This window comes from Sceloporus occidentalis, unplaced genomic scaffold (assembly GCF_023333645.1).
Source record: "Sceloporus occidentalis isolate IW3139 unplaced genomic scaffold, rSceOcc1.0.p SCAF_87, whole genome shotgun sequence".
NCBI lineage: Eukaryota > Metazoa > Chordata > Lepidosauria > Squamata > Phrynosomatidae > Sceloporus > Sceloporus occidentalis.
Genome location: NW_028317067.1, coordinates 4,207,030 through 4,227,700, shown reverse-complemented (window position 1 = coordinate 4,227,700; position 20,671 = coordinate 4,207,030). Strand labels below are relative to the sequence as shown.

The following is a 20,671-nucleotide window of genomic DNA, read 5'->3' as shown; positions in this document are numbered from 1 at the left end:
TTGGCTGCCCACACTGTGCCTTATCATGAAGGAGCTCATCATCAGTGCTCCGCTGCCTAGTGCAGCATTATCTTAAACACGTCAGATAAGAATGCACATTCTGCCACAGGTTGGTTAGAACAAAATACTGCTTAAACACATTATATCCCAGCAGGAGGCAGCTGAAATAAGCACTGGTCCTGGTTCTTAGTGTGCATGAAGAGCACACCATATTCAAAAGGTGTGTGTGTGTGTGTCTATCTTTTTTTTGAGAAAGCAGCATCACCAACAAGGGAAGTATCTATTTAAGTATATTACCAATTAACGTAAGTATGCTTTTTTAAAATGTATTTTAACTTTCAAGAAATAAGCCCCTTCTTGTCCTCGCCTCGCTTTTGGATTCCGGACAGCTTCAACTACTAGCAGCAGACAAGAGAGCACTCCGGCTGAGCACCAAATGCACAGACGTCAGACACCAGACCCCCTGGAATTCTCACACACGCCGGTGCTAGACCTGACTGGAGGCAAGTAGCCACGTGTCTGCACTGCTGATCGGGAGCTGGGTTTCAGCTAACACTTCTAAACGGAGTAGGGAAACAGTGCAGATTCATGGATGGGTTCTCCAGAATCCTTGCTATGCATTTGAATAATAATAAAATGGGGGTCACTTAGATATAATAGTGCATATGATAGTTCTAGTTTATCTTCCATGAAATGGGTAGCATTCTTTTGGTATGCTAACAGAACAGAGCTCATCTCCCATGCCATACAGCGATTGCCAGCCATCAGAGAGGTACGTAGGGCTGTCCACGTTTGATACTCTGTAATATGAAATTAACATCCCATCTTTGGCCTAAAACACACCCTGCTAAGACCAAGCTGTGCGTCAGACACCAAGCTGCCTGTGTAAATTTGTCAGTGAGGAGGAGCTAAATTATAAAATGCCTGCAATGTACAGTCAATTACAATACAAAAACACACAGGTCCGAGGGATTTGGGATGAAGTTGACACCTAGTAACCAGATATAGTATTGAGCAACCCACCTGAAAGATGTGAACAAGTAAAGGTCTAAGTTTTGTATCAATCACTAATCTACAAGTTGTGAGATGGAGTAGTGAGAACAGCTTGGAGATTTTCAAACTCACGCATTGGTTTGGTGAACTCTTCCTCCCCTAGTTGTTGCACTAAAATCCTTAAAGGAAAAACAAGCAAAACTTGACTTTTGCAATTATCTCCTCTTTACTTGTAGATTGGTCAGTAAGTCTTACAGAGATCTAAGACACATACTTTCATATGGACATTTCTTAAAACCGTTTCAGTTGTGTTTATAGTAGTGACCCATATTTAGTCAGGGTACTTCAGCTGCTGCAACTCGAAACCGCTCTTTTACAAGCCTTGGAAAGCTCCCTACACAGGAGTTTCTGTCCTCCGCTTTAGCTGTTGTGTGCAACATTGCTAGACTGACTTGTGTTAATGCAGACCTCTTAGACAACTTTCACAGTGCTGAGCAGCAAAATCCTATACAATAGTGTAGTATAAATGACTGGAGAGACCATGCAAAAAAAAAAAAAGTTGTCTGAACTCATAGCAACTCCGTTTATTAAAAAATATATGTGCCTCCTGGGTATACCAGCGTTTCTTTAAACAATCAGATTTCCATTTCAGTTCTGCTTTGCTGTAAATTACACTTGAAGGAAGGGGTAAGACAGGGATACAGAATATTTATATATATATATAAAAAGTTTAACAACTACACATTGGTACCAGTTCCCCCGCCTGCCTCAATCGTACTACATGATAAAAAGCCATGCTCTGTCCAAACATAGCAAATTGACATGGCTAGACAGAGAGCCGGTGGAAGCAATTAGCTAAAATCAGATTTCCCCCCCAAAAAAGAAGCTTTGAACCCCCCCCCACGATAGCCGTAAGATCGATCTCTGCCTCGAGCCGCATATCTTCTGTAACTTTAATCCACTCCCAGCCACTGTGATTAGTTCATCATCTTAAGCAAGCAACAAATATATAGCCCTAAAGTGAATAGCCCTACACTACCACCATCTGAAAGTGCAGGACAAACCAGAAATACCAGCTGGTTTACAGCGCCACCAAAAGTAGGTTTAGCTTAAACAGTGTGAGTTCTGGAGCGTCAATATTAAGAAACACCCATCACATTGGGAAGGGACCCTGAGCTTTAGTGAATGTCATAATGAGCTTTAAAAGTGTTCATCTCCACTCTACAATTTCAGTTCTTTTTCAAAGCATAATTATGTAAATTGGCACAGAGTTGTACAAAAATGGTGTTTTAGGGACCAGCTAACCCCATTAATCAAGTATCAGTGATGTTCATAAGATAAAATGGCAAGTGGTGCTGACAAATCAGCAGTTGTTGAAAGTCATGTCAGACACAACTATAACGCAGCTCATAACTGCTCTAAATTGGCTCTGAGATATAGGGAACCCTTACACTTGTGGCTTCTCAATATTGCACAACTGCAGGTCTTTAATTAAAGGGTACCATAGATCACATTGAGCTAGCCTTCTGCTGCCTGCAGAGCCATACACGGCGTACCACCAAATTCGCCGCCTTCCTGCAGATCAGATGAATCTGCCTTGAGAACATCCCATTAAATACATTAGGATTTCCATTGTTCTTTTAAGTGAACATAGCAGCGCCGAGCAGAAGGGTAGTGGGGAAATAAAGCTGACGAGGTTTTCCTTTCCACATATACAGTGCAGGTAAAAATGTTATTAAAGGAAGGGGTGTCAAAACAGGAGAAAAGGGAAAACAAATTGCTCCCTAACTTAAGACTAAATTTCTTCTTATACTCATTTCTTCCCAGGCTCACAAGTACTTAAGTGTGTTCTTAAATGGCAGAATATTTTTCTAAAAAATAAATATTAAAAACAAAAATTAGAACAAAGGATTTTATACCCGTTCAGTTAAAAATTAAGCTACCATGAAAAATGCATGTATGGCAATACAACATGACTGGATGAACAAAAGCCAAAAAACAAGAACAAAAAAAACAACCCAAAAAGTTATAAAGGAATGCGTTTTTGCCAACATGGAGGTTAGAGCCACTAGTTCAGTCATCCTACTCAAGGCAGCGTCTACACCTCAAATATTCATCTTGCTGCTTTCCTCTTGGCGTCTAGATAAAAATAATCAGATAAGTCCTTGGAACCGATACATCCTGTGGTCTTGAGGTTCATTATATGACCGGCAGAATGGAAGTGTGTCCGTGCGCCCCTGGATAGGATCGCGTGCAAATCCCGGTAGGGAACTCCCCCTCAAAATTTTAAATTAAAAAAAAAATTAAAAATAGGGCAAACTGTGAATAAAAAAAAGCTCTTCAACCAGAAAATAAATGTAAATGCCATATGGATCAGCACTGCAACAAAAAGCTCTGCAGACATTTTTAGGAGCCAATAGCAGCCACAGGGGTGCCGTCTGATCACAGCTTGTCAAAGCAGTTGTTTCTCATTCAGACCGTATCCTTTTAAAGTCCTGGTTTCGAGTCATGTCAGTTAAAAAGCCTCCTTCCTGAAGATATACAGCACAAGGATAACCATAGTGGGTCTTCTCTGTACACATCTGCTTATGGTTTAAAAATCTCAGTTCCTAAAAATAATGCACATTGGGTCAGTTTTCAGTCTTCTATGAAGTTCAGTGTACCTAGGAGAGACACTTTAGACTTGACAAGCAGCAAGCAGGCAGCCAGATCCCTGATCCACGCTCTCCCTTAAGTTTGGTGCAACCACATTTAAAAATGTTACCACATACCCAGCCTGAGCAAATCCAGCCGTGGTGGGCAGGCGATATAGTACCAGGCAGAGACTAAAGCTCTACCAATCACAGGAAAAAAAAATCCCTTACAAAAACAATAGAATAGCAGGGACCAATATCCCATCACAGCCAAAATATATATAATATATATATATAATCATATATAAATTATATATACACACGCGCACACACATACACACATTATATATATATATTTATAGGTATATAAATATGCCTTCTTCCAACCCAGCAGGGGTAAGTGTGATAAAGGAGGGGTTACTTTTATAGTTGGGAGGACATTGCATCTTCTATTCCTTTTCCCTTTTTGCATTTCTGTTTTTAACTAAAATGTTCAAAGTTCTTTTCCCTCTCGGCTCAAACAAGAGAAGTGATTTTGTTTAGTGCCCAGCAGAACATTCACCGTTGGATCCGTATAGCTTCAGACAAATGGGATTTTCCGGGGACCGACGGCTTTCTGGGGCACCCAAAAGGGATCAAAACTCCTTGTGTCTGATGGTAGAAGAATGCACTCAGAACCTCCTATTTTCTTGGGGCGTGGGTAGAGGAGTATGGTGGGGGTTAATTATCCAATATCCATTTAAAAGGAGACTTAGAGTTTTTCGGGGGATGAAACCCAGATGTGATGTCCAGAATGATCTTCAATTATCTGCTTGATTCTATTATATATTTCTTCCAGTGAATCCCCCTGTACAATGGCTGTGGAGAGGAGACATTAATTATTGCTTGCCATTATTATATGCAGAAGAGAGAAGGGGGCGAGGACACATTTTCATGTTCACAATGTCATACACATGTATTTATATACAGGAAGCTACACTATACACACTAAATCCAACAAGCAGAATACATGTGTTATGGTGTTTACTCATAAGCACATGTTAAAGCGTGTAAGGAGCTTAGTAGACTAGCGCATATGGATCAAAAACATTTTTTATTTTTCTGGAAACAATTTGCTGTCTTTATTCATTCACTCACCGTCTCCCAACCTTTTCTGACAACCACTTTACTGGCCCGTCTCAGATACCGGTTCTCGGTCTGCGTGCTTCGCTGCTCCTCAGAGTACTTCTGCAACAGGGTAGAGCCTCCAAGCACACCACGGGAACAACCTCTCCCCAGCTGAAGGAACGGGCGAGAGGTTGACCTCATGGTTTGCACGAAGGCTCCGTCCTGTTGCGGAAGGAATGGAGACTGAGAAGTGAAGACAGGGCAGCAGATAAGGAGAGGGAAGAGCAGTGGCCAGTGGTAGGGTGAGAGGGGGAAAAAAAAAATTCAAAGGAAAATTCAAATCTTTCTGTTTGGTTGGGGGTCCTTTCATAGTTCTTGGACATTTGAATGAATTGGCGGTGTTTTACGTCACCTGGTGTTTCTAGTTAGATTGCAATATTTTAAGATTTTGTATTCAAATCCACAATTAATGTTGTAGATATTATAATCTTACTACTTCAATACACTCACTGTTAACGGTATTCCATAACACAGTGATTGATTGAGGTTGTAAGCAAATAAATGTAACTTCATACTTTAATGCAGGTTTCTTTAACCCCTTAAGGACCGGGCTCATTTTTCGTTTTGTACCCTGTGGGACCGAGGCTGTTTTGACACTTTTGTGGTGCTTGTGTTCAGCTGTAATTTTCTCATCACCCATTTAGTGTACCCACATAAGTTATATATTGTTTTTTTCAGGACAAGATGGGCTTTCTTCAGATACCATTATTTTGATCGTATCATCTTATTTACTATAAAAAAAATTAAAAAAAACATGGTGAAAAATTGAAATAAAACACATTTTATGACTTTTATTTGAAAAATCTTTTACTCACCTAAAAAAGCAAGAAAAAAAACTAGCTAAATAGATTCTACTACTTGTCCTGAGTTTAGAAATACCCAATGTTTTTATGTTTTTTTGCTGTTTTTTGTAAGTTATAGGGCAATAAGTACAAGCAGCGTTTTATGATTTCCAAATCTTTTTTAACAAATCTGGTCAGTCTGCCTCCATCTCCTCTTTGGAATATCTTTGAAGCCGGTTAACTCAATTTAACCCATTCAAACCATATATTTTTGAAAACTAGACACCCCAGGGTATTCCAAATGCTGTTATTTTAACCCTTTCCATGCACCAATTATAGAACTACACTTTGTCAAACTTTGTAATAGTAATTTTTTTTTATTTTTTTTTTCACACAAATTGTACTTTAGTTATAGATATACAGGTCCTGGTATATGTCACTGTCAAACAACCCCCCAATATGTGTTCAGGAACATCTCCTGAGTACAGCGATACCCCACATGCATGGGTTTGTCAGATTGTTTGGCTGGTAAAAGGCTACTTTTGGGGCATGCGTAATCCAGGTGGTCATTTGGTCATTCTGCCTCCATCTCCTCTTTGGAATATCTTTGAAGCGGGTTAACTTAATTTAACCCATTCAAACCATATATTTTTGAAAACTAGACACCCCAGGGTATTCCAAATGCTGTTATTTTAACCATTTCCATGCACCAATTATAGAACTACACTTTGTCAAACTTTGTAATAGTAATTTTTTTTTCACACAAATTGTACTTTAGTTATAGATATACAGGTTCTGGTATATGTCACTGTCAAACAACCCCCCAATGTGTGTTCAGGAACATCTCCTGAGTGGAGTGATACCCGACATGCATGGGTTTGTTGGGTTGTTTGAGATTTAAAATGCCACATTTGGGAAGTGCGCTTTTTTTCTCCATTTTGGTCAGTCTGTACCTATGCCCTATCTTTGAGCTCGGCCACTCTAATTTACCCCATCAGCCATTTTTTTTATATATTAGACACCCCTTGGGTATTTGAAGTGCTTTTATTTTAACTCTTTGTTGAGATTTTTGAGAAATTTTAGCACTTGCTCAAAATAATAAACTTTATTTTTTTATTTTATTTTTTTAATACTTTTTTTATATTTTTTTTTTACACATTTTGCTGGTACTGGATGGTTCATCAAGTGACATCACTGCATAATTATTTTTAAATGTTAGCACATTTTTTTTTTTCCATTTTTTATTTTTTGAATATTTTACTAATCACATAGGGATTAGAAAGGTGGGTTCCATTGACTTGCTTGGTTGAATGCAGTACCTGTATTCAACCTGCAAGTGGAGCCAGAGTTCTCTAGAGGGTCAGGAGACCGTCTAGCGAACTCTTTCTCCTTTATTGTTTTTTTTCCCCCGGGCCGCCGCCACCCGAGCGGTCACAGCCCATCCAAAGGTAAGTGTTTGGTGTCACTGGATGCTGATCGAGGCATTCCAGCGACACCATTTAAGTTTAGGAGGCGATCGTTGATCGCCTCCTAAACGCTTTTAAAACGGGCAAAGGTCGCGAAGGGGTTAAACTGCAGATCAGATCCAGCACCGGGTCACGAGCTGTAAGTTACTGGGTCTCAGCAGGGCAATGGTTTCAGATGGCATGATTGGAGCTATTTGGAGGTTTCAGCTATAAGATGAAGGCACCTGCAGCTTTACCGCAACACTAAATATCCAGAACACTTAATTTACAAATTAGAAACCGTAAAAGCAGCCATTTCTTAACACAAAGTTGGTAGCCATCCTTACCTGTGAAATATTCTCCAAACTCCTGCTCCAGCTTAGTAGCTTTGTCAAACATCTTGTGGGCCTGTTCAAATGTTTGCCTCCGGTTCATCTCCCTAAGAGTAATAAAAGTATGCATATCAAAATCTCTACCACCAATAAAGCATCAAAGAAAGGTTTAAAAAGGAAACTTCAGTCTTATAATTAAAGTCACCCCCCTATCTTAATTTCCCAACGACTCTTCTGTTTAAATATAAAATTTCCATTAGCTGGAAAGTTTAAATCTATTTTAAATGAGCTTTTATGAGCACAGTGTACAGTGTCCAAAGTAAATAGGCCAATAAGCCTTGAGGCATTATGATCTTTCACACGAACAAAAAAAATGGCTGGTCACGATTAACCCCTTCCCTACCGGTGACATACCTGGTACTTCCTGGTTGGGTGTCACCCACAGACCGGGACATACCAGGTACGTATGCGCGATCCAGCCGCGCTACGGACGCTGGGATCGTGAGGGGCGGCTGCTACGGCCCGATGGGTGTCCACAGCGATCCGTAGCAGCCACTCCCCCTCAATTCCAAGCGAATCATGAGCACGGAGTTAAAATATTTAAATAAAACCGCGGTCTTCAAGGGAAGACGCATTATGAGAACGCCGGTTCTGAAGGGGTTAAGGCACCTTCCTGACTGCTGTGGATTAAAATGCTTTATCTTCTGACAGGGCCCACTTCAAAGAGGGGGGCTGTATAACGACACCACCACCAATGTTATACTTACATAAGCGCTTCTACAGATTTTGGCTTGATGAAAATAGCAATGGGGAATAGCTGCGCTTGTTGCAATCGCTTGATTGCATTCCCAGACACATCAAGAATGCAGTGTTTTCCCTGGGAAAAGACAAAAAAATTACACAATCACAGCCAATACTAAACCTCCAGTACCGTACTGGGTGAGCATCTTATGGATGTGAGAACCCCACAAACTTACCCTTTCAGCCACCGCGCGCACAGACTGGACACTGGTCCCATATAAATTGTCATTGAACTGTCCAGCTTCAATAAATTTGTTATCTTGGATATCCTTCTCCATCTGCTCTCGCGAGGCCACAAAGTGGTAGTCTTGGCCATCCATCTCCGTCTCCCTTCTTGGCCGTGTAGTGTCTATCAAGAAAGATGAAGCTCTTAATGCCACTAAACAATTGTGTAAAAAGTCAGATTATTGGGGGGGGGGGGGGGCTGGCTATCGGCAGAATACTTACGTGGAACGCAAGAGCCAAATTTATGTGGAAATTCTGAGATGAGGTCATCATTAACTCTATCTTTCAGTGGACCTAAGATGATAACTGGCCTTGTGTAGTGAACTAGGAGAGAAAAAGATTGGTGATTATTTTCACACATTATAACACATTTCAATTCCCACACAGCCTTCACTAAGAATTAGAAAACGACCACGTATTCCTCATATGTACAAAATATGAAATATATATAGATATATAAATACTTACTCTCTTGCCTGGTCACTGGTTCATATGATAAAATAGTGTCTTCTTGACCCTCTGTGGGGGGAGGGGGGAACAAAACAGGTTAGCTCTGTTCTGATATCAGAAATGTCCAAAAAGTAGACAACAGAAGGTCACTTACTGGAGCTGCTTTCGCTGTCACTTGTATTCGATGTCACCGCCTCTACAAAATAGAATACTTATGTCACTTAAAGCAAAGCACGGAAGGTACATCAAACACACGCACACAGCAGGGGTCGGGAATGGATCACAACCAGTTAGAGGGTAACGTGATCGGAACGGCGGGGCTCGGTCCTATTACTACCAATTCTATTCTATCCAACTTGTGGTTTCAATGAGAATCCACACAGGAAAAATTGTAAAGTTAAATAAAAAGTATAAAGAGGAGAAACTAAGAATCCTCTGTACTTACTATAAGAACTAGCAGAAGATTTAAATGCCCCAATACTGGAAATGAGCATCAAAATATGTCAGTGCGTCTAAGCTTTCACCTCACCTATGACCTGCCTTTTTCCAGTGACATTGAGTTCATTTGTTTATACAAATTAATAATAACAATAAGAATCAATATAAAATGTATCCACTGCATCCACATTATTAACCCATAATACCTTCAAATAAACCTACAAATGTAATAGAACTGCATACAGAGAGCACTGCTATTTACACACTTATGTTCCAAGCCCTGGGTCTTTAGTTTTGCTAGTTTTATTGGACTGACTTCTGCGGACCTACAAATCGATCATTTATACAATCATATTTGTTGATAATATACTAGAATGTAAGAAATGAACCATGCCCCCACTCCAAAACTGGCATAATGGGCCCAAAACACCCTGGGATAAGCTTAGAGCCCCCACCCCCTCACACTGAGGGACTTACTCAGACTCTTTGATCCATAATAATCGTCACTTAAGCCAGGGAAGTCCTGATATTAACAGACAGGAGAGAGGAAAGACAGAGACAGTGAGAGACAGCCAACAAGAGAGAAAGCATTAGGAGGAAGCTGCCATACAAGAAGAATCAACAGCCACAAGATGTCAAAGAATCAGTGTTATCTCCTCCAGTGTGCGTCTAGCAGGAAAGAAGAAGGTATTTTGCAGCCTTTTAGAAAGGTGGGAGGTTTCACAGATATCAGGAAATATGAAAAATACCAATGACTCATGGAAAGGTGTAATATTTCATGTGCAGACCGAGTGAAGACTTATCCGTGGAAAGCATGAATCTCGCAAGACAGCCCTACACAGCAGTTACAGCAACCTGGATGACACTTAGAGCCTAGCGTAGGGCAAAAAGGTGATCAAACCCTGTACAACCCTGTATGGCATTTACCTGACCTAGTAACACGTTCACGTACCTGTGCTCACTACAGAGAAACCACCGATCTATCACTACAGCTTATTTGGACACTGGTAATGGCATAAACTGAACTTTACACTGCCATGGGCGCTGTCCTTACTGGTCATACCAAACACACGCACACATATGAAGCTATCACAGAACCTCCATAAAGCTGTTAAAGAGCCAACATGCTCTAAACTAGGACCAACTGCTTTCTTCTACTGCCAGCCCACACATCACTCCATCACAATGACGCTTATCCTGCACGGAAGTCACCAAATTTGTCCCACCAGCAATCTCCAGGTTGCTTTGTAACATTTTGTACAACGAGTAAACAGGACATAAGCAGAGTATCACATCATTCGGACTTACAGAAATAAAATGTCATGGGGCCTCTGCTCAACTAAGCTTATAATAGTTTGTGCTTTATTACGCAAATATATACTGCGGTAACTAATTATATATATATATATATATATATATATATATATATATATATATATATATATATATATATATAGACCGCCATTCCTTCTACCCCTGCACTACTACTACTACTACTACTACAGCACACAACCATTCTACTCTTACTTACGTGCCGTGTCGGACTCCTGAACAAGGTTCTTGTAAAACGGAAACTTGCGAGACAGTCGGAAACTCTTTTTACGCTTGGATTTGATGGACTGTGAAGGAGGTGGGAGAACACAGAAAATGGAGGTGCGGGATACGAAGAAGGGATCAAGATGATGCAGATGAAGAGAATGAACAGACATGGGAGTAAGGATAAGGAAGTGGAAAACAATGGGGAAAAAATAAACACAAAAATATGGGTTTACAAAGCATGCAAAAGAAACTATAATGGAATAATGTGATGAGCTGAAAGGGAAGGGACTGACATGATATGCTAAATTATCCCACTAACAATATTGTGTGTACCGTTCCCACACGGCATTACTGTAGCCCGTTTTCATTTTTTAGGATCCACAATAACAAGGGCTCTATTCACAAGAGAAAATTGGAAACTAAGGATTATCTTTGGAAACAAAGGGGGTTATAAAACAGGTGTCCTGATAACTTCTCATCCGACACCACAATAAATAAAGCACCGTGTGTGGCTTCACATGTTTATTCATATAACTAACCGTGTGCTTAGCCATCCGTGTTTCTGTACTACACATTTCATACAGAGTTCAAAGCCCAGACATTTTCTGAGGAACAGTATAAATGGTATTTCGTTCTTAAATACGCACCCTGTTTGACTCCATCCCCGACCGACCATGGAACTTGACAGTTTTCAGCCGTGCTCGTTCCTTTTTCTCAACGCTGCAAAAAAAGTGTTAATTACAATGGTTATGGATTGGTTCAGAGGTAAATAAAAATGACAAGGTCGTACTGGAGATGAAAGGTAAATGGACTCTCCTTACCGCTTTTTGCTGGGGATAACACCAATCTGTTCACTCTCTCCATGGGGTGTGACCAATCTCGCCTGCCACCATTCATCATCAGAAGCGTTGATAACATGCAGAATGTCTCCATAAGAGAAACTCAGACCTTGGCTGGGTAGGCAGCTGTCCCGCGAGCGGTCATAGTCAAAGAGAGCTCTGGAGGACAGAACACATACGGCTATTATGAAGTGTCTACGCCATTTAGGGTTATACGAGAAACATTCCTCAAAGGTGGAGTGCAGAGAGGAAGTGTCACAAAAACCTGCGGAACCAGTCATAAAATAAATAGAGACACACATACAGAAGTTATAGTCAACCAAGAAAATAGAATATGGGTTATTGCTGCTTCAGGAGTAATACACAACCCATTCTTGCTGAGGTTTCTGCATTCAAGCGTTAGGAAGCGTGGCCTGTCATACAACTGTATAGACATTTTCTGTCCCGTACAAACGCTTTCACAGCATCTACCTGACATAAAGCGATCTCTTCTCGCTGGTACGGAGGGACCCGGACCCTGAGCTCATGCTGCTGTTCATCATCTGCTCTCGGAGGTCATGGATCTTTGACTCAAATCGACTGTACTCTGTGGAAGTGGAAATGTCTTAATGTTAAAGTTTATACTCTACACAGGCGCTTGGAAGACGCAGAAATAAAGCAATAGTTTGTCTTCTATGACAACCATCAAGGGGAGGAGGGAGAAGTCAACTGCAATCATCAGGATCTTAGATAACCACCAAGTGACAGCCGATCCCTGCAGCTTAACCATCTAAACCTCGCGCAGGGCAGGGAGGCTGCACACCGATCTTTAAGTCCAAACACAGACATACGGAGCATCCGGTTTTATACAACACCTGGAAATTCTACTCGTCACAAGCTAAACCGCCTGTGCCCTAAACCAAGCCGTGCGTAATTCATAACAACTCATTGGTGTCACAGTAAAAGATCCTGAGGCACACAACTGCAGGGCCCCTACTTGTTAATATTACACAGACACACAAGAACCCATGCCATGTGTGTATTAACGCTGAAACACAGATTTAACGCAACAATACGACAACGTGTGGATTCAATGAATGTAGCAAAGCAACAACCTTAATTCTTACAAAAGTGCACGTTACGACACATACTGGGAGAAGAAGCCAGTTTAGATTTTGCTCCCAAGAGTGTTTAGAAAGTAGTCTACAATGTAGGAGTTACTAAGTCATTCCTCTGGGTGACCCGTAATGTCTCAATGCAGACAGTAATATGGATGTAAAAAAAACCCAACAGGGGTGCCCTCCAAAACGCTGCCCCAGGCATCTGTGACATCCCGCTTGTCAATCAAAATGAAAGCGTCTGGTTGCAGGAGTGATGAGAGATCCAGCATCGGATGACTGGCTAAGATGCTACGGGATTAAGACATTTACAGCTGATAAACTGTCAGGTAGCAGCTACAGGAAATGAAGTATGATTTCCTGATCTGTCAGAGAAGCCACTTATTTTACAAGCTTAATGGTTCTTTAAACCAGCAGCACACACTGTATATTACAAACGTGCCCTAAACATTAAGCTTCAGGAAGGCATAAACAATACATCGTACATAGAATGGATAAAGAAGCATATAATAACCTTTCGGTCCATCTACGCTGCCCCTTTTTCCAGATGTAAAGACTCAGTCAATGATCTTGTCTTAGATTCAGGATAGTTTCATGCCCACCTCACGCATGTTTAAATTCCCTCAATGCATTAGCCACTTCTGCTGGGAGGCTGCACAATTTATCTACCTCACTTAACTTCCTCGCATTAATCAGGTATGATGAGGGTTGCCATAAAGTGTACAACAAGAACAATCTGTAACTAATATTCCAGAGTTTATACACTGGATTTTTCATTTACAAATAAATGGACACTAACCAAAGGAACACATGACTTCACCGAGCTCTTCCCAATTCATTTTCTCACCCTTTTACACCTGAATATGCACAGTATTTTGGTTTCTTGCCCAAAATGCCCCAAAACATGCAAATATTAAAAAAAAAACTAAATGACATTGTGGATGATGAGGTTTCTAATGAGACCCCCCCCAAAGTACTTACTCCCCAATAGATATATTACAAATAAGACACAACCAGTATGTAAGGCAACGTTCATCAAAATCAAGCACTGTAACCAAGTGCACTTCAGGCTATTAAGAGGGCAGCTACGTTGGATTATCGGGCATATTACCGTTCTTTCTACGCTCTGCTCAGAATCTTTAAAAAAAAATGGTTAAAATATTTGTGTAAAGACGATTCTCTTCCAGATATCACTTATAAATACCCACGGTGAGGTGCGGATTAAATGATTAATTCAGTGCAGCGAGAATGACATCATACAACTGCTCGTGTGGGTATGAGGCAATGACAGAATATATTAGTCACTTCAAGGTGTATTTCTTCTTTGCATCTTTACAGAAAGGCACAAAAACACCTATATACTTATGGATTAGTCACACCACAGGCATAGTACCCACACTAGAAATGAAAAGATAACACGGTGTGACTTGTCTGAGGGGACACTCGATCTTACAGGTGGAAAAACAAGCAGCGCTCACATTTTTGTAAGCAAGCTAGTTAAAGATTGACAGGACATTTTTTACAGCTATGTAAAAGTTGGAATGTATATTATAAAGACTGCTGTTGGGAGGTAAAAGGAGTGGGTTTTTTTTCTTATTAAACGTCCTTGTGATGCATTTGATGTTTCTCTATTCCAAGTAACTTGTTGAAGCTTTATGGTATTTGATTGCAATCCACAAATTAATAAACCCACTTCTTCATGATTCAAGACAACGAAGAATGTCATGAGTTTACGAGAGATATCCGCTTGTGTGCCTAGTCATGTGATCTGGGACCGGCGAATCAGTGATCACCATCTATCTATCCGCCTTACTGCCATCAGCAGACAGGGAGAGCTGGAAATAGATTATATATTAGGTCTTTAGTTATAGATTGGGGGCCATTGGAAGGTGAACTAGAGGTGTGTGCGTTATTCTTTGCAGATTTGTCCCTATATTTGTTGGGGGGGGTTGGAGTATTTTAGAGGTATTTTTACCTCTTACATTTTTTTCCCCATTTACATCCAAACAAAACACTTCCCATGGGGGGGGGGGGTTGTAGGGTAGTGTAATCACAGAATCTACAGATCAGAACATTAAATCGGACACAGAAAAGAAACCCAAGCTTAGTATTTTCCCTTTATTAAAATACTGAAGTCACAAATCCCTGACACCATTGAGTCTTAAACCTCTCCCCATTTCTTTGGACCGGCACCCCTTACACAGTGCCAATGGCATGAACGGGGTGCCAAAACCCAGGCACAAAGGGAGAAATGTGCTTGCGCCCAAATACATGCATATCCCCGGGGCGGCTGTCTGATGTCACAAAGCAACCAACTAGCATTTCTAAGAACTGGGCATGAACTGGGCAGACAGAGAATTGCGCAATACACAATATTCACTTCCGCCTAAAAGGCAGAACACTGGACCTTGACACTTTTATGGCACTCTTCAGTGGCTCCAGAAAAAGCTGCTAAATAAACAGATGTTCTGAACAGTCTTCTCGAACAATTATCACCTTTATTACTTTTTCCCCATCCCTCCTGTTTCATAAACAGAGTTTTGGGGATTTCTTAATTATAAAAGTACCTTCACTTCTGTCAACACAAAATAATCAATGGTTTTATTGATCTTGGAGTTTGAGCCAGGCTTAAGGTAGGATCCTTGTCCCGCTCCAAGAAAGCGGACACACGAAGTCCCCAGTTGGCGCCCACATACAAGAAGCGCACGCTTACATATAAAACAGAATATTTTGGATTGGTCCTTCAAATTTCCTTACGAATCTGATGACCGGTGAATGACTTTGCGTGGATTATCCCATTACCATTGTGTGTGTATATTATGTCTCAAAACGATGCTACAAAGGAAGCGACCGAACGTACTGGACAGCCAGGTAATCGGCTTAGACCGGTTGCCACAAAACTGGATGTCTACGCGTCCTTAAAGGCCATAATAACCAAGACGTCTACAATTATGATTTAGCACACGGCACAGATAATTACACGTTGAATAAAGTAAACATTCCCTTTGGCCTCTTCACTTCCTGATTCATATTACAGGCACCAGCCCTGGAAATCCATTGGAAAGACAGCAAAACGATCTGTCAAGACATTCCCGCGTAGCTCAGCTTCTTACATTAACATCGGACGTCAGCCTCTCGCACGGCTCCGAACCTTCTATATCATACAGCGCTCCCGGAGTGCATTCCTTGCCCATAAGCAACCCCGATGTCAGCAAATAGCAAGCCGAAGAGGAATCCCCTCCAAGCCTCTACAGCAGGAATACCTGCTCACCATTAGTAGGACATTGTAACCCTTTACAGAGATAGCCTCACACTATATCACGACACATCGCCCTATTTCGTTAACACCCTAATGTACACACACAGGTACACGCGCCGGCTCCACACACAGGTACACGCGCCGGCTCCACACACAGGTACACGCGCCGGCTCCACACACAGGTACACGCGCCGGCTCCACACACAGGTACACGCGCCGGCTCCACACACAGGTACACGCGCCGGCTCCACACAGGATCCAGAGGCTTTCCAGTAACGCCGAGCACAGTGTATTTCACCGAGGGGCGGATAGGGCAGGCAGTAAGCCATTTGCTTGGCTGATTACCAGCAGGGGTAGGAAGCAGTGACCTTGTACCTACAGATCATGGGAGCAGCGGCTCAAACACCTTGTTCTGCAATACTAGGCGAGCAGATGCTTTCATCGTTTAGCTCTTTCATGGACAGTCCTTATTACTGCAGTCCATTTATATATGAAGCGAGGCTTGGGAATTGATCCCTAAAATTTGTACTACAGATTCCATCAACCCGAAGCTGAGGGTGATGGGAGTTATCGTTCTGCAACAATTTAGGGAATTACAAATCTACTTTGCTCTAAAGTAGCCTCCTCGAAGCCAAAGTTCCAAGCCTGCAGACAAAAGCGCTGCCTCCGTGGGAGCTCCTCGTCTCACAGAGAGCGTCCACTCCCCAGCACGGCATCGGACTCCTGCTCTGCAGGCAGCGCCTTTCCAACACCCCACGGAAAGCGTCTGCTCTTAGCATACCGTGTCACCCCGAAACGGTACGGAGAGTACCTATTCTCTGCACTTACCCGCTCCGCCCGCCGGTGAGGTTTTATTAACACAGTAAAACAGCTCCCGCTCCCGGTTCCGAAGCAGTTCCAGCGATCGCCGAAAGTCCCGCCCTTTCCGGTGAAACTAGTGACCCCGCCCACGCAGCTTGGGCCCAGAGCACCTATCACCTCCCACGCAGCCTCAGTCTCTCCAGCCGGCTTCTCCTCTGCTCCAGCGCTCACCTCACGCTCCTCTCAAAGGCATGTTAGAAAGAAGCCGGCCCCTTGCTATGATGTATACACATGATCCACCATGACATGTTTGCATGTGTGTAATGACACATACACATTATATATATATTGATATATATTTATATATATATATATCTATAGATATATAGATATAAATACCTATATTTAGGGTCTGGTCAGTGCCAATTCGCCACTATGAAACTTCTCTCTATATAATGGAATCATAAGACATTGATTTATTACAATCTATATATAATATTGTTAGGAAAATAAAGCATGACAAACAGTCAGTCAGCTCAGATGGCTACTTGCTACCATGGTAACCAGTGATGCCACCAAAAAGTGGCCAGCATGCATCCAGCTGACCTGTTGGGAGGTCCCCCGGTTAGCAGGCTGCTAGAAAAGCCTGATTCCTGCTGACATGGACCCCAAAAAGAAAAACAAGGAGAGACAAATGTCCTTAAGGGGTATAGGAGTGCTGGCACAGTCTGCGTGGGCTGCCCGGCTCATGCCTGCTGAGGTGTGGGAATACACAAGTACCACTATATATGTCCTTTTTTAATAAAAAAAATGGTCTGATGAGGTTTCTGGAACACAACTGACATCGCACTCAGGCAGCATACTGAAAAAAGTGATGGGAGTTGTAGCCTGCCAGAGGTGCAAAAAAGTGTGTCATACTTGTGAACATGTTTATTTGCAACTACAAGTTTGTTTCTTTAGCATGATTTGGGGACTCAGACCCTTTCAATGTATTCCTACCCTGCAGTATTTGTGTACTGTAAGCTATATGTATGGTTGCAGTGCTGCATGCGCCTTCATTCCTCACACGCGCCTTCATTCCTCACACGCGCCTTCACTCCTCACACGCGCCTTCACTCCTCACACTCGCATTCTCTCCTCACATGCTGCATGCCCCTGAGTGCTGGGAAATGACATCATACCCTGGCACTCAGACTCAGTGTGCTGGGACTGGGAAATGCAGATAGAGAGGGCTTAGTGGGTCAGTATATGTAAGTACATTTTTCCTACAAAATTGCTTGGAAAGTTATACCTGTGTATTATACCCAAGATATTACTGTAGTTACTTTTTGCCGATTTTGTTTGAAACTAATGGGGAAACAAAATTCTTACCTGAGAATTTATTTTCTGTGTCACTTTCCGGTAGGATAGAAGAAAAAATAAAATGCCCAGAACCTCCTCCCTACCCTCAGTGAATACAAAAGACCTCTGAAAATAGAAAATCATCTTTATTAGGGAGGGCAAAAAATTGCTAGTGGGTAGCATAGGAAATCTAACAAAACTTATAGCGAGGGTCACTAGCAAAACTCTTCTTCCAAACTTGCACTCTTCTAACCTAGAAGTCTCTAGCCGATAATGTCTCACGAAGGTGTGAACACTCTTCCATACAGCCACTCTCTAGATCAGGAACCCCAGCTGGCTCAGCCCAAGTTGTCTATACGGCCCATGTTGAATGAGCTTTAGGTCCTGAGGAAGGTTCTTCACCGCCAGCCTTGTAAGCTTCTGAAATGGCAGAGACTAGCCACTGGGCTGTGGTGCCCTGGAAACCGCTGCCCTGGAGACTGGATCTCCACTACCCGTCTGGCTGATGTTAAGGCTACCAATAGAGAAGTCTTCAGAATAAGCATCCTGATGGAGACGTCTTGCAAAGGCAAAAACAGAGCTAAGGTCAGACGGGTGAGGACCAAATGCAGATCCCAGTCACCAGTGATCACTTATTTGAAAGGCCGTAGGCTGCAGATAGACTTCATTAAGCATTTAACCCAAGGGTGGAATGCCAGTTGTGTGTTCAGGGGTGAACCAAGGCCTGCAATATGGAGCTTCAAGCTTGTAGGACTCTCCATCTGCTAGCTGCCTTTGCTGACCTCAGACGCCCTCATCTCGGAATAGCCTGCTCGTGCACGGAAGTGCATCATGGGAATCGTTTCTGGCTGAGGTAACCGTTCCTATCCTGCAGAGTACAGAGTACCACAAAGCCCAGACCAAGGGCTTCATGGTAGTGAAAACGGATCCACTGGGATCTGTCAAGGAATGAATTCCTCAGCAGTGGCGAATGATCCTCCCACAGTCCAACCAGGGGCGGATAGACAGCGGGATACGGAGCAGGAAACGGAGCTCTCCCACGAGCTCAAGAAAATAACAAATGGAGATGAATGCACCTACCCAGCATAGGACAGGAAAAAACACATGTTTAGGTGGAGGTTCTGGGGGTTTAATTTTCACCTGCCCTATCCAGATAGGCGAAGCCATCTCCTATGCTACAGGGAGTGACTTGGGAAATAGGAAACATAGCTTTCCCTAGTTGAAGTGTAAGCTTTTACTTTTGTGTGAGCCCAATCTGGAGTTGGCCGGCAGTGAGTATACCTGTAAGTGGGTGTAATCGTGAATAGCAGAGCACCTACTGGCAGTACACGTCTTCGAAAATTTTCACAATTTTTCACAATTTTAGCTACATTAAAGCTCAGGGAATTTACTTGTATTACGAGAATTCTTCCTTCTACAAGCATCTCCAGGTTATCCAAACTGACTCCATATTGATTTCAATTGGAATACAAACTTGTGCTCTCCCTTACATTTGGATAGTTAAGAACATGGCTACAATAAGAGTTGCTTGGCTCTGAGGATGTGTTTAACTCCAACAATTTTAAAAAGTTTGAGTACTTTAAAGAATACGTAAATACCCCCAGAAGAAAATGCTTAGGAATCCTCATCTAGCAATCTACTCATCTTTTAATGCACATACCCCAATGACTATGTGTTCACTACAAGAGAACAGCATGAAATCAGATGAAAAACGTATCATCCCAATCCAGGGATTTCGAAAGAATGGAACAAATAGTCTAAGAACTGATTGCACACAAACAACAAACTGGTCCCATGAAAATGCTGGCCTGTACAGAACACTACCAATAAATGAGCTACTGCTTATTGTCTTAAACCATGTGGATTGATGCATACATGCGGTGAAAACCCAAATGCAACACACTTGCATTGTACCAGCACAAAGGCAGAGATGTTAATTTCCTGATCTCCAATGAAAAACAAAGCAGGGCAGACGTTACGGCTCAAAATTGACTAAATTCCGTCTAGTTCTAAACATGATCTAGTTGTGTTGTCAATGAGGCATAAGGGCATTGTTTACTATTATAGTGAATATATATATAATAATATATCTCACAATGTTCCACTACTTACCTTCTGGCCGATATTGTGCTACGATCGTCACGGTCTGGCCTGCCCGTTTCAGGGCTGCTGCTGCCTGTTCATGTGTTGCACTGCGAAGATTCACTCCGTTAACCTGCATCAGCAGAAAAAAATCATAAATTAGCCATATTAATACCTTGCATATTATATGGTGCCACCCAATTGGCGAAAGAGAGGTAAAAAGATGCTCTGCATTAATAGCCAGCATGCTCTATGCATGAACTGCCGGTTAGAGACAGATCCATGATTTCCTCAACCGGCCCTGCTCCTCCAGGAAACAGTATATAATGTTTTATAAATTAAATTGTGTAAGTAAAATATTCTTCTAAATGTCTTACCTGGTTACATAAATAAAGAAATCTAGAGGTCTTGGTAAAGCACTGCTCCCTACTCACACTACATAAAACA

General features: G+C 42.0%; 1 protein-coding gene across 6 annotated transcripts in view; it reads right to left on the bottom strand.

Annotated features, from left to right (window-relative positions):
- Nucleotides 1-4,377: 4,377 nt before the first annotated feature.
- LOC149284946 (disks large homolog 3-like) overlaps nt 4,378-20,671 on the bottom strand; it is a 49,762-nt gene continuing 33,468 nt past the window's right edge. For 3 of the 6 annotated variants that reach the window (XM_089496104.1, XM_089496105.1, XM_089496106.1), the window contains 11 exons: nt 20,255-20,357; nt 12,116-12,230; nt 11,627-11,803; nt 11,453-11,525; nt 9,744-9,789; nt 8,847-8,897; nt 8,601-8,702; nt 8,330-8,502; nt 8,120-8,229; nt 7,368-7,459; nt 4,378-4,484 (listed from right to left, as the gene is read on the bottom strand). In XM_089496104.1, the coding sequence (XP_089352230.1) occupies nt 4,378-4,484; nt 7,368-7,459; nt 8,120-8,229; nt 8,330-8,502; nt 8,601-8,702; nt 8,847-8,897; nt 9,744-9,789; nt 11,453-11,525; nt 11,627-11,803; nt 12,116-12,230; nt 20,255-20,357 (1,149 nt within the window). Of the gene's footprint in view, nt 4,485-7,367; nt 7,460-8,119; nt 8,230-8,329; nt 8,503-8,600; nt 8,703-8,846; nt 8,898-8,982; nt 9,025-9,743; nt 9,790-10,797; nt 10,886-11,452; nt 11,526-11,626; nt 11,804-12,115; nt 12,231-20,254; nt 20,358-20,671 lie in introns of those variants that run through there. The other 3 variants (XM_089496103.1, XM_089496108.1, XM_089496107.1) reach the window with 3 other exon arrangements.